This window comes from Gopherus evgoodei, chromosome 12 (assembly GCF_007399415.2).
Source record: "Gopherus evgoodei ecotype Sinaloan lineage chromosome 12, rGopEvg1_v1.p, whole genome shotgun sequence".
NCBI classification, from domain to species: Eukaryota; Metazoa; Chordata; order Testudines; family Testudinidae; genus Gopherus; species Gopherus evgoodei.
In genome coordinates, this window is record NC_044333.1 from 6527612 (window position 1) to 6543944 (window position 16333).

Sequence of the window (16333 nt, forward strand, 5' to 3'; positions counted from 1 at the left end):
GTTATGGGTGCTCCAGAGGAGTAACCAAGGGCCAAATTTTCTCACCTGCAGTACAACAGAATTTCAATATCCCCGTACCAAGGAGGGGTTGATCTCAGGGGAGAAGTACTAGCCCCACTGAAGACAATGGCAGTTCCACCACGGACTTCAGTGGGGCCAGGATTTGCCCCTATTCTGAAGCCAACCTAGAAGCCAAGAGGATGGGAGGGCTAGAAGCCTCGAGGACGGGAGGGCTAGAAGCCTCGGAGAGTGGAGAAGCGCAGGCCCAACCTGCCAAAAGCCTGACCGGGGAAGTTTCCCCAGGTGGGGATGTGTTGAGCGGAGACAGAGGAAGGAAGCACCAGGCAAGAGAGCCAGACACAGAGACCCTAGTGAGCTTCGTATGATCGGAGTGGCTCTGAAAGTGGAAAAGTAGCGTGGGCCCCTTTCACAGGACTCGTCCAGGAGCCTGGCACGATAGCTGTACATCACAGGCGTAGTCGCTTGTGCTGGACAGAATCAGAGATTTGAGGAGAATAACACTTAGGCCGATGTTATGCACCCGCAGGGGAAGCAGGACTCAGGAAATTGTGCCAGGTTGCAGAGGAAGCAGGGGGATGGTACTTACATCTCAGGGTGACAGACACCTTAGAACCCCCCTGGCTCAGAGTCCATTCTGATCTCACTGATGCCAGTGTCAATCAGCTGTAATCAACATTGTAACCTATGGGGATTCAGTGCTGCAAAATGGGTGTATCTCCATGGACCTCAGTGGATTCACTATTCACCCAGCCATGAGATGAGAGTCAGGAGCAGAGCCCTCAAGACCCACACATCCCAGAAGCATGTTTTGCCCCATGGATCTGATGCACTAGGTAGCAATGAAGTGGTTGACAGATACCTCTGGCTTAGGCTTCATTTCCTCTTCCCAGTGGGAATCTTTTCTATTTCGATTTCTTTTGACAACCCTGGGCTCCCAGACAAGGTCTCTACTGATTCCCACACCATCCCCTCCTGGGTCTGTGCAGGAGGCTAACGGGGGTACCAGAGAGTCACACTGACTGCTAGCCAGCGCCAGCTGGTTTCCTGGGTGTTCCCGGCTCAGTAACCCCATGTCATTTATAGGGACAAGCACCTGGCTTCATCAGTGCACCTGGACTTCACTGGAGACAGATCGTTCCTGTCCCATCTAAGCCCCTGACCACACACAGTCTGTGGCTCAGCTGTATCCATGGAAACGGGATGACCCAATGCAGGCGGGACGTATTTTTAGATGCCCAATCTCTCCCCAGCTGTTCTGACACGGGGCTTCACTTGCAGCCATTGTGCCCTGCACACAGCAGAGGAAACTGTCAACAAAAACAATTTTTCTTCATTTTCGCTGAAATTTTCCACAGAAAAATTCTAATTTTTCAGGTGAGCTCTAGTTCCAGCACTGGCAACTCAGAGCAGAAAGTCCCCAGCTGATAGGAGGCTTTAGGCACGACTGCGATGGTCACCCTTTACAGAAATGTCCTGGGGAATTGAATAGAGAAGATGACATTAACAGGGTTCTATACGAGACACTATCAACCTCTGGAGTTTGACAGGGAATGAGCCCCCTGCCACAGAACTCAATGGGCTGTCCAGGAGAGAGAGTTCTCTGTTCAGTTCTGCAGACCTTTTCCATAAGGGCGACCCCAATAATGAGGTGATTAATGCCTCAACAAAGCAAGAAGGAGCCAATGCTGTACAGCGTGATGAACAAACTGGACCACAAATGGAGCCGCAGGCCCAGTAAACTCAGCCCTACCAACAAGGTCGGGGGCTGCATTTCCCAAGCAGCGCATGCAGCCATCTGTTAATGAGATTTCTGCGAGGAGCCCCTGTGACGTGGCACTCCAGAATGTTTTACGAAAATATGCTAATGAGCATAAATATGATATAATTGGCTTTATGCAAAAGGTCTCTTGTAAGGTATCATTACAAAGCTTATGATCTACTAAGTGTGTTCATCCCATTTATTTGCATGTATTTTGTCTATTTCTGGAGTTAGGAGAATAAGATATAAACTTGTATTACTGATGTAAACATATTAAGTAGAAGCCATTAAGGGTGCTTCAGAATCAATCACCTATAAATGGTTCTGTTTACTTGCAAGCCTTCCTGGTTCCTGAGAGTCAGGCCAGGAAGAATGGAGGCTTGGGGTCTCACAGGACATGTGAATATGTCACATGATACTGGAATCCATCTTAAACCTGGATGGGAGGGGAGGGGACCCAGAGAGAGACAAAAGATTCCCGCCTTGTGCCAAAGCTATAAAAGGGGGTGGAACAGAAGAAAGGGGGCTGCCAGTCATGAGAAATCCCCTAGTTACCACCTGAGCTGGAACTAACAAGGACACCGGGGAAAGGATTGAGCCCAGACTAGGAAGGAGTCTAGTCTGTGAAAGAAGCTTAGTGAAACATCTGAGGGAGAGATATTACCTGTATTCAGTTTCTTAATGTATTAGGCTTAGACTTGCATGTTTTGTTTTATTTTGCTTGGTAACTTACTTTGTTCTGTCTGTTATTACTTGGAATCACTTAAATCCTACTTTTTATACTTTATAAAATCATTTTTGTTTATTGATAAACCCAGAGTAAGTGATTAATACCTGGGGGAGCAAACAGCTGTGCCTATCTCTCTATCGGTGTTACAGAGGGTGGACAATTTATGAATTTACCCTGTATAAGCTTTAAACAGAATGAAATTTATTTATTTAGGGTTTGGATCCCATTGGGAACTGGGAGCCCAGGTGTTGGAGATGGGAGTACTTGCTGAGCTGTTTTCACTTAAAGCCTGCAGCTTTGGGGGCATGGTCTAGACACTGGGTTTGTGTTGCAGCAGGCTAGCGTGTCTGGCTCAACAAGACAGGGCTCTGGAGTCCCAAGCTGGCAGGGAAAATGGGCTCAGAGGTAAATTCAGCACATCAGTGACAGTCCCAAGGAGATCTCTGTGACCAAACCACGTCACAGCCCTCATGAAGACCCACACATGCCCAGCACAGATCCAGGGGTTTTCTATTCTAGTTTAAGTAATTTTAATCTAAGGAATTATCCTAAGTGAGGGAGCATCCAGGAGGCATGCAAAGCACAGATGGCTGGTTAACCCAAAGAATGGTGATGCAGACCTTTCTCTGATCACTATCCCCCATCACCATCACTGGACACAAGCATGGCTTTAACCGCTTTGACCTGAGCATGCTGCACAGGCAGCGGCTGCAGCAGCATGACAAGCAGACCACAGCAGCAATGACAGTGCCATGTCCATGGAAGGGTTAAAAAAAAAAAAAGTCTCCCCAACAACTCAATATGGAAGAAACCTGGCACCTTCGACCCAGCTGGGGAATTTTCATCCAGCCCCAGTTCACGTCGGTATCGTTCATGACACCACAGAGGCAGCTGATCTTTCATACAGCAGCAGGGCAACGTCCGGCTGGCTGGGCAAGCAGTTAATGAGCAAACCTCAACTCCAGGATCTCATAGTATCTCAGCACACTGTGAATGCAGCCAGCCAGCACCCTCAGGAAGTAAGGAATGATCATCCCCATTTCACAGCTGGGGAAACTGAGGCATACAGCAGCAAAGCAGCTTACCCAGATTCATGCAGCGAGTCAGTGGCAGATCTAGGAACCAAGCCCAGGAGTCCCAGCTCCAGTACATTAAGGCTTGTGAAAGCCATATTCTCACCCTGCCTAGGTCCCAAGTCCACAACAATTGCAAGAGCCCCAACCCATACAGCCTCATTGCATAATACATGGCAGCCTCCCTCCTTGCGAGAGCTCACCTACATTTCCCTGCAAACAGTAGAGTGCATGCACGGTGGAACAGCCCAGGCCAGGCTCCAGCCTGGGTCAGCTGCTTGCTGGGTCTCCTTCTCTCTAGCAGTGCATAGCACAAATAATGTAAGTGCATCAGAAGCAGGAAGTCTGCCAAACAATCAGTGGGGCCACTGAAGGATCAAGGTGCAAAGGGAGCATTCAAGGAAGACAAGGCCATTGCGAAGAAGCTAAATGAATTCTTTCCATCAGTCTTCACTGCAGAGGAAGTGAGGGAGATTCTTTTTAGGTGGCTAATCTGAAGAACTGTCCTAGAATGAGGTGTCAGAGGTGGTTTTGGAACCAACTAATAAATTAAACCATAACAAATCACCAGGACCAGGCAGTATTCACCTAAGTTCTGAAGGAACTCAAATATGAAATTGCAGAACGACTAAAAGTGGCATGTAACCTATCACTTAAATCAGTTTCTGTATCAGATGACTGGAGGATAGCTAGTGTAACACCAATTTTTTAAAAAGGCTCCAGAGGCGATCCTAGCAGTTACAGGCTGGTAAGCCTAACTTTGGTACCAGGCAAATTGGGTGAAACTATAGTAAAGAATAGAATTATCAGACACAGATGAGCATGATTTGTTGGAGGAAGTGTTAACATGGGTTTTGTAAAGGAAAATCATGCCTCACTAATCTATTAGAATTCTTTGAGGGGGCCAATAAAAGTGGACAAGGGGGATCCAGTGGATATAGTGTACTTGGACTTTCAGAAAGCCTTTGACAAGGTCCCTCACCAAAGGCTCTTAGGCAAAGTAAGCAGTTATGGGATAAGAAGGAAGGTGCTCTCATGGATCAGAAACTGGTTAAAAGACAGGAAACAAAAAGATAGGACTAAATGATCGGTTATCAGAATGGAGAGAAGAAAATAGTGGTCTCCCCCAGGGATCTGTACTGGGACCACTGCTGTTCAACATATTCATAAATGATCTGGAAAAAGGCATAAACAGTGAGGTGGTAAAGTTTGCAGATGATACAAAATTACTCAAGATAGTTAAATCCAAAGCAGACTGTGAAGAGTTACAAAGGGATCTCACAAAACTGGGTTACTGGGCAACAAAATGAATTGTTCATAAATTCGGTGTTCATAAATCCAAAATAGTGCAGATTGGAAAACATAATCCCAACTATACATACAAAATGATGAGGTCTAAATTAGCTGCTACCACTCAAGAAAGATCTTGGAGTCATTGTGGATAGTTCTCTGAAATCATCTGTTCAATGTGCAGCGGCAGTCAAAAAAGCAAACAGAATGTTGGGAACCATCAGGAATGCAATAGATAGTAAGACAGTAAATATCATAATGCAGCTATATAAATCCATGGTACACCCACACCTTGCATGCTGGCTATCATTTTATGGAAGACAATCATCTTCAAACTCCAATGGATTGATGACAGTGATGACGCACAGTTCTGGTCGCCCCATCTCAAAGAAAGATATATTTTAAAATTATTATGGGGATGGAAAAGCTTCCATATGAGGAGAGATTAAAAAGACAAGCACTGTTTAGTCTGGAAAAGAGACAAGTAAGGGGGGATATGATAGAGGTCTATAAATCATTAATGGTGTGAAGAAACAAGTGTTATTTACCCATTCACATAACACAAGAACCAAGGGTCACCCAATGAAATTAATAGGCAGCAGGTTTAAAACAAACACAAGGAAGTACTTCTTCAGGCAATGCACAGTCAGCCTGTGAAACTCATCACCAGGGGACGTTGTGACGGCCAAAAGTATAACCGGGTTCAAAAAAGAATTAGATAAGTGCATGGAGGATAGGTCCACCAGTGGCTATTGGCCAAGATGGTCAAAGATGCAACTCCATGGCCTGGGTGTCCCTAAGCTGCGAGATGTGGGGTCTGGACAATATGGGATGAATCACTTGATAACTGTCCTGTTCATCCCCTTTGAAGCATCTCACATTGGCCACTGTTAGAAAACAAGATACTGGGCTAATGGACGGTTAGTCTGACCCACTACAGCCATTCTTGTTTTTATGTGGTCACTAGACCCACTTCCCATCAATAGCTCTCAAGACGCTCTCCCCCAGCTCTCTGTAAATAGCACGGGCCAGATATGGTCTTCAGGCTTCTCCCCATACCAATACACATCCAGCCGCTCCATGAACCCACACAGACAGTGCAGTCACAAAAAGCTTGAAATATTTGCAGCTTGCCTGCTGGGTAGGGCACCTGACTGGGAACCAGAAGATCTGGATTCTATTCCTGGCTCTGCCATGGATTAGCTATGTAGCCTTGGGCAAATAACTTGGCCACTCTATGCCTCACTTTCCCCATCTGTAAAACAGAAATGGTTACACTGGCCCTCCTTTGTAAATCCCTGAGATCTTCGGATAATGGTGTCTGCTATGGTTGTGTACTGGAGGTAGAGCTGACTCACTGCAAGGTGTTTCTGACGTCCGGGCCCTGCATCAATCACTATGGAGTACACAACAAGGCAACATGCTTAATTCAAATGGCAGCCACCTAACTATCTCTCCCCCTGTCTGACTGGGACAATGGCTGGGGGCAGAGATTCAGTTCAATATCTTTCAATGGCTCTAAACAATGGATTATTGGTGTTCCTTGCTTGTTTAATTGGCACAGGAGGTGGTGCATGCAGCCAGTTTATGTAGCTAACAGGAGCAAGTCACAGTTTGCTAGCACGTGTTTCCCACTCCACCGTCCTCATCACGCTGATTCCCTGCTCTGTTACGGCTGCTACATAAGCTCCTCTTACCTTCCTGTGGTTTTCTCTAGCCTTCTCATGCTTTTTTTTACCGCAAGCTATGTGATTCAAACAGATCTCATCCTGCGAACCTCTGAGGACCGGGGGCATCACTTAACAGGTGCTTTTTTCCCCTTCTGTCAGGATCTGTGCCAACCAAGAGGCTTCTACCATACTAAACAATAAAGCCACCCAAAACTGTACTGATCACAGGGATGATACGGGTGAGACTTCAAGTCACAGATGTGAAGATGTTCGGAGCTGAAGAGGAATCTGCACACTGGAAGATCAAACATTATTATTGCAGCATGTGAATGGCCCAGAATCCAGGATAAGAATGGAGGGTAGCACATTCAGTAGCTTTTCTGCAGGTCTGCAAAGTCCACGCATTCAACACTCGATGTGATGCCCCTACTGTGGGCTCCACTTGGGACATCTCACCTACCAATTAACCCCTGAAATGGCCTCCAAGATCCCATCTGTGGTGGGATACAACCCTGCCCTAGTATTTAAACCCAACTGTGAACCATGGCTGTGGGCTAACCATGTTCTGATACGGCTCCTTCCTGCCTGTGTGAATAGAAAGTAGTGACCCACTTTCTCCCCTGGCTGACAGACACACTAGGAGTAAGACTCTGCTGCGACAGCCGCCTTGCTGGGAGATCATTCAGTTATAACCAAGTTCTCCCCTGAGATGGTTTTATCTTGGATTGACTGACACCTGAGGGGATCCATCTGTTTAACCCACGTTACTGGCTTGGACAGAGCAGGGCTGTAGCCCAATTTTCGCAGTTAGTTCTCAAAATAAAAACATGATTTAAACAGTGTCAAAGGACACTCATGGTGTCAACAGGACACCCTGGCAGAGCTACCCTAGCAGAGATGCGATCCAGGACATAGTTCCTTCGCTTGACAATGAGAAGCCCTGTTATAATGCAGCTGGGCCCTGACCATGTTTCATAGCAGTGATTAGATCGTTATTCTGATAGAGTGAGCAGGGCTTTAAGAAGAGATTGGCTCAGAGTTAGCTGTGAGTTCCCAGCACACAGCATGCTAGGGGTGCTAGAATACGCACAAGCCAACAATCTACCTGCCTGAAAATTTGCTGGCTGGCCCCCCTCCCTAGTGACTGGTGGGCACTCAACACAGAATCTCAGTGCTGACACACTGTATTCACGGAGGGGGCTGTCCTTTAGCGCCTAGCCTTGTGCCATAGTCGCACAGCCAGGCCGAGGTATCGCAGGGGCTGAGAATGGTGATGACTGTGGGTAACACGCAGTACACTAGGACCAGTGCAAGTGAAGAATAGTGTTACACAATCAATTTTATCTTGACTCTCAATTGTCAGGCTTTTTGGAAGTTTGATGCAGACAAAAGGACTTCAAGAAGGATGGAAAAGCATTGTCCCCTTTAGCTGCTTAAGATCCCAGACCAGAAATAAAATAGCTTTATATTGAAAGTTGCAAACCAACAATCGGAAGATCCATCCCCTCTGTGCAGGGCTCTGGGGTTCCCAGCAATGGTAGGTAACTTTTGCAACTCATAAAGCAAAGCAGCTTTCTGGGTTTCTGGCATTTCTCCGGGCACTCAGCCAGCCAAACAGCAGTTGGGGGAACACGCAGTCCTGCCAGGAGATTAAGCGGAGGAGAAACTCTTGGGTGGCTCAGTGTATTGGGGCTGACGAGTACGTTCTGCCAGCAGTTTGGATTCTCAGAAGATGGAATAGTTGACATGGTTTTTGGACCATACTCAGCACTGACATAAGGAGGTGCATCTCTCTACCCCATTCCTCAACAACTAGACAGAGGAGCAACACCATTCCATCAAGAACAGAGTCCCTGCCAATCTCTGTCGTCAACCCCTCAGCTCAGGATTCAGACCTGGCCCCAGCACAGAAGCTGTTTGAGCAGCATTTGTGGTCAGACTTCTTTGCTCTTTCTATCAACAGCCTACAACACACCAGATCACACAGTGCTACAGACCTGCCCTCATGAGCAGGCAAGATGGGCAGCCTAGCGCTAACCTAGGTCATCACATCTCCCCAGCAGATCTCCGTAGTGATGCTCCTCCTAGGTGAAACCCTGCAGAGGCCAAGCCTGCCCCGCTTCTGTTCAACAGATACGAGACTCCTGGGGAATTCAGCAGGTACCGCAGGCTCCTCTGCCACCGGTGCGCTGATGCCATCCTGCCTTCTGCGTCTATCTCAGCAAACCGCCCTGCTGTGCGCCCACGCACATCAGTGCTAGCCACAGACAGACACCTGGATGAAACCAGCTGACTGGAGCTCCGCTCAGAGGGGCGCTGGAAAGGGGAACCATCTGAGGAGCCAGCGACCTTCCCCTCAACTTCTTGATGCCGTCCTATTGCCGAGCCGCGTGGCAGTATTGGATTTATCCCTGCTCTTGGATAACCAGGTAGAGACCGACCAGGAAAAATGTCTTTCCAATTTACCAGGAGACCACTCCCCATCCTCCGAGGCCTGGCAACCATAACCCACCATGCATCACTGAGACTTACCGACTGCAACTCCCTCTACATAGGGGTAACGGCCAAGGCCACCCCGATTTCGCCTTGCCCAACATTTATCTGCCCACCTCCTGAGAAGGCCTGGTCATGGGAAGAACATCACACCCGGACTCCGACTCAAGGCCTGCGTGCTAATCGTAGTGGGTTAGAACCAACCTGTGTTATAACCTGATCAGGGCACTGAGATCTCCTGGCACAGTAGACCTGCCTCTGTAGATGGGGGCCCCCCCACATGTGTCACCATCTTTCCACCCACCACCCTCCAATCCAGCATCACTGGTCCGAGACACAAACAAGGAATGGCTACAGTAGGACTACAGGAAGCAGGAGACAGAGCATTTTCTGTGTGAGGTCAGAGGTTGTGGAACACTCCTACGGAAAGTATAACACTGTGCTGTCACCTGGCCACGTTCAGAGCCCAGGGCAAATCCCACCAAGTGCAAGAGCCTCACCACACTACCTGGAGGAGACAAAGCAAAAGCCAAGTGACTGAACCCCAGGGGAGCCCAAGCAGAACCCAGGTGTGTGCTTGCTGCTTATCCCTCTTATTTTGCTGTACTTCAGTCCTTCGATTCTGCAATGACTGGCTCACTTTTACCACAACAAAGGGAACCTGCACTGAAGCATAGAGGAGACCCACTTGTGCCAGGGCTCAATTTAACTCCATGTAACACAGCCGGAGAGTCTGCTTCCAGGGGCTAGCTCTCCCCTCCACCCCCCACTGTGGAAAAAATAGCCTCCTCGAATCTCCCTATGTGTGTGTCAGGCAGAGAGTGCTGATGAATGGGCTGGCTACTGTTTGCATTCTCACAGCACTTACAGGCTGCAGCCATGATCAGGCCCCACTGCGCCAGGCACTGTACGAACAAAGTGAGAGCCAGCCCTGGCCCCAAGCAGCTAGCAGAATAAAGGCACATGCCCTGCCTCTGCGCCCAGAGAGACCCTCTCCTGCAGACACCAGAGCAAAGAAGCAACAAAAGACAGCCATGTCGGGCTTTCGCTGCACCAGCGAACCACAGCCAAACATAACTCCTGCCTACCGGAGAAGGAATAAACTGTATGTCAGGGGGAGACTATTTATTACGAAGCTTTGGGAAGGGTTCTAAGACTGGGAGAGTGAAAGAGCAGGGGAGGCTATAAAGAGCAGTGTCCCTGTAAGGGCACCGCACACAGATCACGCAGTGCCCGCCACTACACTCCTGAATTACAACACTGCGCTGGGGATCTGTGAGCTAGCAGAACGGCTTGTTGGCTCTCCAGCGGTTCCACCTGCCACACACGCAGGCACTGCCTGCCAGCACAGCAGCTAATCTATCTGTGCACCTCTTTGGCGGCGGCCCCGTCTACTTAGGAGTCCCGTCACGGAGTGTTTGGGCTAATAGAGCAATCATGGATCGATGGGGAGAAACGAAACCAGCTCCTGGAGGAGCCAGGCCTGGCCCGGCGCCAGATGGAGGCGCTAAGGAGAGTTGGAGAAATGGGAGGAGGAGGGAGGCAAGGGAAGCATTCAGGAGGAGACCCCAAATCAAGAGAGTCTAGAACAAGGCCGCAGGCCTCCATCCATTGCCAGTTGGGGATGGGGAGGCTTGGGGGAGAAAGCTTACATCAGAGCTTCACAGTCTAACCTGGAGTTCCCAAGGAGGGGAGGGAGGGGGGCACCACTGGTTTAATGTCAATACCAAGGGAAAGCATCCTCATACAATTCATCTTGGGCCCTTGCAGAGCAAATTTTCCCCAATACGGTCTGCTCCGCTCCCCTCCCCACCCTAGGCAGGGCCGTCCTTAGGCACAGGCAACATAGGCAGCTGTGTAGGGCACCTGAAAATTTGGGGCACCACTGGGTCTTAGTGTCCACCACTTGTTTTCCTATCCCTGTTCTGACCCTTCCTGCAGGCTCCCATAGATGGCTGCTCTAGCCTGGTGAGTCTTCCTTGGGAGGGAATCTAGTAGTTAAAAGTGAAAAAACCTCCAGCCTGCCAGACCTATTAGCACAACATTGAAACTGTTAAAGAGACATTCAAGGGGTAATAAAGCCATTTAACAGGCATTTGCCAACCCCAAGGTATATACTGACAGGTTTCAGAGTGGTAGTCCTGTTAGTCTGTATCAGCAAAAACAAGGACGAGTCCTTGTGTCACCTCAAAGACTAACAACTTATTTGGGCATAAGCTTTTGTGGACTAGAACTCATTTCATCAGATGTCCACGAAAGCTTATGCCCAAATAAATTTTTATACTGTCAGTTTCTGACTTTACTGACAAAAACAGTTGTGCATTAATGTAATATTTACACAGAACATGTCAGTCTACAGGACCTTAGTTTAAAATTTGCTTTAAAAATATTTCATTAGTGAGCTGGTGAAGATCATAAAATCACATTTCTAAAAAATGCTTGCATAGAGTTTCAGATGCACAATCATCTTTAGCCTTAAATGTGTGGATCTTCAGACATAGTTTTTTAAATAAATCCTTCAAAAGACCTCCCTTATCTAAAATACACATTTTAATTACTATAGTTAAAAAAAAAAGGGCTTCCAAGTCTTCCTGTCCACCCCTTCACCACCTCTCCCCCCCCCCCCCCACTCCCCACTGAAGAGAGCCCTTAAAGGGACAACAGTCCTTCCCTTCCAGATAGCTGGACAAAGAGTTTCCTTCCTTTACTTCTGACTATCCGACAAACTAGTTTTAAAAGAACCCTCCAGCAAAATCAGTACCTTAGTAAGACAAAATCCTTGTTATACCTAAAATCTTTGGAAACATATTTTTTTAAAGTTGGTGAAATTTCATAACCATGTCTCTTGTTATGGAGATCACACAAAGTAAATTACTGTTCCCTTTTTCTAAAAGCAATGAACATTGTTATGAACACACTAAACCTCTCTGATTAATTTAAAAGAATGTCTTTGTTTCAGTGAGTTAAATATGTAATAATCTGGAATGCTGGTTCAAGATTTGAGTACATTTAAAATATAAATTCAACTTAGAAATACAGATGAAGAAAATGTAAAACAGAGAAGAGCTGCATCATGTATTCTATTATATGTAATGTTGTATTCAGCAGGACAGCTGACTCACCTTTACTATGAAGTTTTTGCAAATAAATCTCTGACAAACTTCAGGGCATATCAAAAAACCTGTGACTAACATTTTTTATTCCCAAATTTTAATGCTTTTAATTAGGTACTTTCTTCATGTCCATTCTGCATGAGGGAGAGTGCGTGCAAGTCTCTGCGGGGAACTGTGACTCTCCGCCACCATGAGGCAGGCTGGGCATCTCATTATCCTTTGCTGTCAAGTCCCTCCTCCCCCACCAGGCTGTGAGCTTGAACTGCCATCCGGCATAGGGGCACCGGTTTAATAATACTACGTAGGGCCCCATAAATCCTAAGGACGGCCCTGACCCTAGGAAAGACCAATGCCCCCTCCCCCCCACACTGCACCTCTGTTTGGACAGACTGCAGGGCAAGAGACTCGGCATCATTCTCCAGCATCCCTCCAGTCCCTACCCCAAGGAGCCCAGGCCTGAAGGACACCCAGCTGGCGCCACCATTCTCGCTGCGTTCACAGTGCCTTAAAAGCCAGAGGCTGGAGAGCCCCAGGCCAACGGAGGATCGCTCCCTACTGCTCGACAAGAGAGCAGCACGCTCCATGCGGGGCACAGGCCCAGACATGAGGGCACGTGTGCACTTTCACATCCGGTCCGTCACGTGGAAGGCTGAGGTCTGGTACAGTCTAGTCTGTGTAGATGGAACCATGTTCCAGATTCCTGTTACAGCCCTGATCTTTCCCGATACTGTGGCACAGTTTGGTCCCCAAAGACGAAACATCACACAGCTGGGTAGGTGCTATTGTCAGCTAATGAGATCCCAAAGCACAGCAACCTTGACTGTGAAGATGGGCCCTTTATTTACTAATTGTCTACATGAGCTGCAGCTATAGGTGAGTGTAACCTATTCTCCACTCCCAGTCCCCAGAGCTCAGAGCAGGAAAGCAAAAAGGCAGCCAGACAACACAGGAGGGTTTGGAGCAAGAAAGAAAATAGCCAGTACCCATGGCTATTCCAGCACCTTCCCTGCAGCAGCTCCTCTGTCCTGCCATGAGAGGGACTCTGGCTTCAGCCACGTCTCCTTACTCCCTTGGAGACACTCCAACAAGGTGGGTGCTCATAAAATCAGATTATGCCACCCAGGTCAGCTTCCAGATATCCTGTCTGGGTCCCCCACCAGCTACTCATGGCTTCCCTGGTAACAGGCTGGGCTACCTCCTCCCCCAGCTCCATCCTTTACTCGGGTGCAGGGAATCAGCCTCTGGAGGAGACCAAGGCTCTCTTCAAGTCTGAGATGCAGGAGTGCTCGATTCTATTGACCTGGGCAAGTCCTGTTCCCACTCCGTGCCTCAGTTTCCCTGTCTGTAAAGTGCAGATAATGACCCTGCCCTCCTTTGTAAAGTGCATTGGGACCTACTTATCAAAAGTGCTACAGAAGAGCTAGGGATTATTATAGCAAAAAGATCCTACCGGAACAGCTCCATGGCCCCCAACAGGAGGCTATTACTGCAGAGTACTGCAGTAAAACCAAGAGTTAGAGTTGGTCTTCAGATATACTCCATGCGGTTGTGAATTCTGCCCCTCAAACATGGTGAGGCGCTGCCGGCTATCCAGGCCCTTTTCTTTGTCACCTCACAGCCCTATCACAGTTCTGGCGCCCCAAACGCACAGTGCCCCCACCACAGGGACCCACTGCCATAGCATACCCTGAATTGCCCAGTCACAGTATCTTGGCAGATGCGTGGACTGTCAGCAACCAGAAGCAACACAGGGAAACAGCCAAGCGAGATCCCCAGGTACTGTGGGCAGGCAGTGGTGCCCTTATGCAGCAGGGGAAATCATGACTCTCCAGTGCCTCTTCCTCTCCTATCCTGTCTGAGGAACCCCGATGCAGTATGGGAGTGCTGATCCACACACATACATTAAGGTTTGGGATCAACAACGGGTCCTGTGGAGGAGACAGCAGAAAACATCCTGCGTCACAGAGGGCATAACTGGAGTCTCTTGCATGGAGAAATGGTCCCCTTCTCCATTTCTTAACCACCCCTCTCCCCACAGCAACAGGAAGATACCAAGCAAGATGGAGGTCAATCTCCCAGAAAAAGCTGCTGCCAGCTGACTGGCTGCAGGGAATTTGCTTGTCACTGAGAAAAAACAAACTAGACTTACATGGTACTTTACGTTTTCAAGCACTGCACAAACATTAACTAGCTAAGGAGAGAGAAGGATCAAGGAAGGAGGAAAACTGCCCAAAAAAGTGAAAGATACCCAGGCTCTGAATTGGTCTGGACTCCTGTAGCCAGCCGACCCATCCCACCACCTCCTATTCAGGATTTAATACATAAGAACTCTCCACCACTGCTATGTTCTTGCATAAAGCAATATCCCATCCTCTCCTCTAAACAAGCAGCTGACCAAGGGCTCAAGCCAGCATCTGATGATGTCTGCGACTGGGGGTTTCCCCGATTCGCAGGATTTTGCCCCAAGTCATTATGCCATCACAGTGCCGCTGAAACTAGCTGCATCGATTTAAGAATCTTTGCTTGGGCTAGAAATAGGAAAACTCATTTGACTCTCGCTTGGAAAGTAACTCAGCCATCAGCACAGCAGAGGGAACAGTGCATGGTGTGAAAGAAATAAACAGAATTTACCTGTTAATAATTCTATCTTATGTCCCAGAACCTTCATTGTGATTCGTATTCTCTCAACAGGTGAAAATGGCAAGAGAGGGGGGGAAAGCTCTTGGAGACAGTCCGTAAGGAAAATCCACTAGCGAGGGATGATCGGAGTCCTCTGAGCTCAAAGCAGCTTGGATCAGGAATGAGACAGGGCGGCTGGATGGAGTGGGAAGAGCAACATGGAGCATATGTGTGTGTGTGTGTGTGAGAGAGAGACAGACTAGCTGTTCAAAGCAGGTAGGTAGGAGCTTCACCCATTTCACAAAACAAGAAACAGAAGAAAAAAACCTCACGTACACTGCAAAAATGCCAGGCACTAAAGAAGTCGATAGCCTGGCACTGCAAGGCTGGGTGAATCCAGGCACAGATGAGCCGCCAACCCAGGGCAGTGGGCTCCGAGACTAAACACCAGCCCCCCCCTCTTCTCGAACAAAAGAGCAAAGCTTTCTCTCGCTACACAATAGTTGTCATGTCTGCAAAGCGGGGGGGGGGGGGTGTCTGCTGGCAAACACGCAGCAACAAGGAGAGCCAGGAAAGCAGGGCTGCTTCCCAGCACCAAAGAGGGACACCTCCCCTTACAGGCTGGGCTAGCGGGGTGATGAAATGCTGCCAGATTTTACCTTGGAGCGATAGAAAAACGAGGCCCCGTTTTTAGGGCCACACCTGGGACGCTTCTCCCTGGAGCGACCAGGGGCAGAAGAACCAAGAACCGACCCCCCCCCCTTGCGTTTCCACCTCCCTAGGTCCGATCTGGGCAGAAAGGCTTTACTGGGGGAGGGGGGGCATTCTCGTGAGAGTGGGCGCGGGCGCTTCGGGGGGGGGACTTCCAGGAGGTGGGGAATGGGCACCGGGGGGGGGACACAGAGGGGGCCGCGCCCGCAAGACTCACCGGATCAGTGCGATGCAGGGCGGGGATCTCCGGTTCCCCTCTGCGCCTCTATCTTTGCAACCTCCTGCTCCCCAGGCTGTAAGTCCCCAGCGCGGGCAGGTAGCGACCCCCGCCCCAACCCCCCGAGGAGAAGCAGCAGCACCGCGTCGGCCCCAGTCTCTTTCCCGGGGCGTGGCTGGGCTGGGCGGGGAGGGGAGGGGTAGACAGCTGGCCGGAGCAGGGTGTAAATCAACCCACGTGCGTGGGCTCGTCTGTCTCGGGTCGTCGGCTGCTGCTGGCGGCGCCGGGTTTGCAGCCAGGGGGAGGGAGCGGCCGGGCTCCCCCGCTTTAAATGGGAGATGCACCACTGCGTCAGGGAGGGGAGGGGGCGCAGCAGCGGCGCAGGAAGCGGGCAGCCTGCGCGCAGAGGGGGTGGGCACTGCCAGCATCCCCCCCCCCCCCCGGGAGGGGGCTCCGCGGCTCAGGCAGGGCCTGGCTTCGGGCCACGCCAAAACGCTCTCGCGTGGCCGAGGAGGCTGCGTGGGTGGGAGCGACAAGCCCAGCGCCCTCGCCATTCTTGCTGCGCCCTGGCTGCTGGAGACTAGGGATGCAGCTGGAGCCTGGAGCGAGCAATGCAGTGTGCACTGCCTGGGCACGG

The 16333-nt window shown here is 49.5% G+C and overlaps 1 protein-coding gene across 4 annotated transcripts in view; it reads right to left on the reverse strand.

Moving 5' to 3' along the window:
- NDRG4 (NDRG family member 4) overlaps positions 1–16048 on the reverse strand; it is a 91556-nt gene extending 75508 nt beyond the window's left edge. The window contains exon 1 of one of the 4 annotated variants that reach the window (XM_030582258.1): positions 15697–16048. Coding sequence is in view for 3 of the 4 variants with exons in the window: in XM_030582256.1 (XP_030438116.1) it covers positions 14781–14817 (37 nt within the window). In the remaining variant the exon portion in view is untranslated. Of the gene's footprint in view, positions 1–14780; positions 15120–15696 lie in introns of those variants that run through there. The other 3 variants (XM_030582256.1, XM_030582257.1, XM_030582259.1) reach the window with 3 other exon arrangements.
- Positions 16049–16333: the final 285 nt, after the last annotated feature.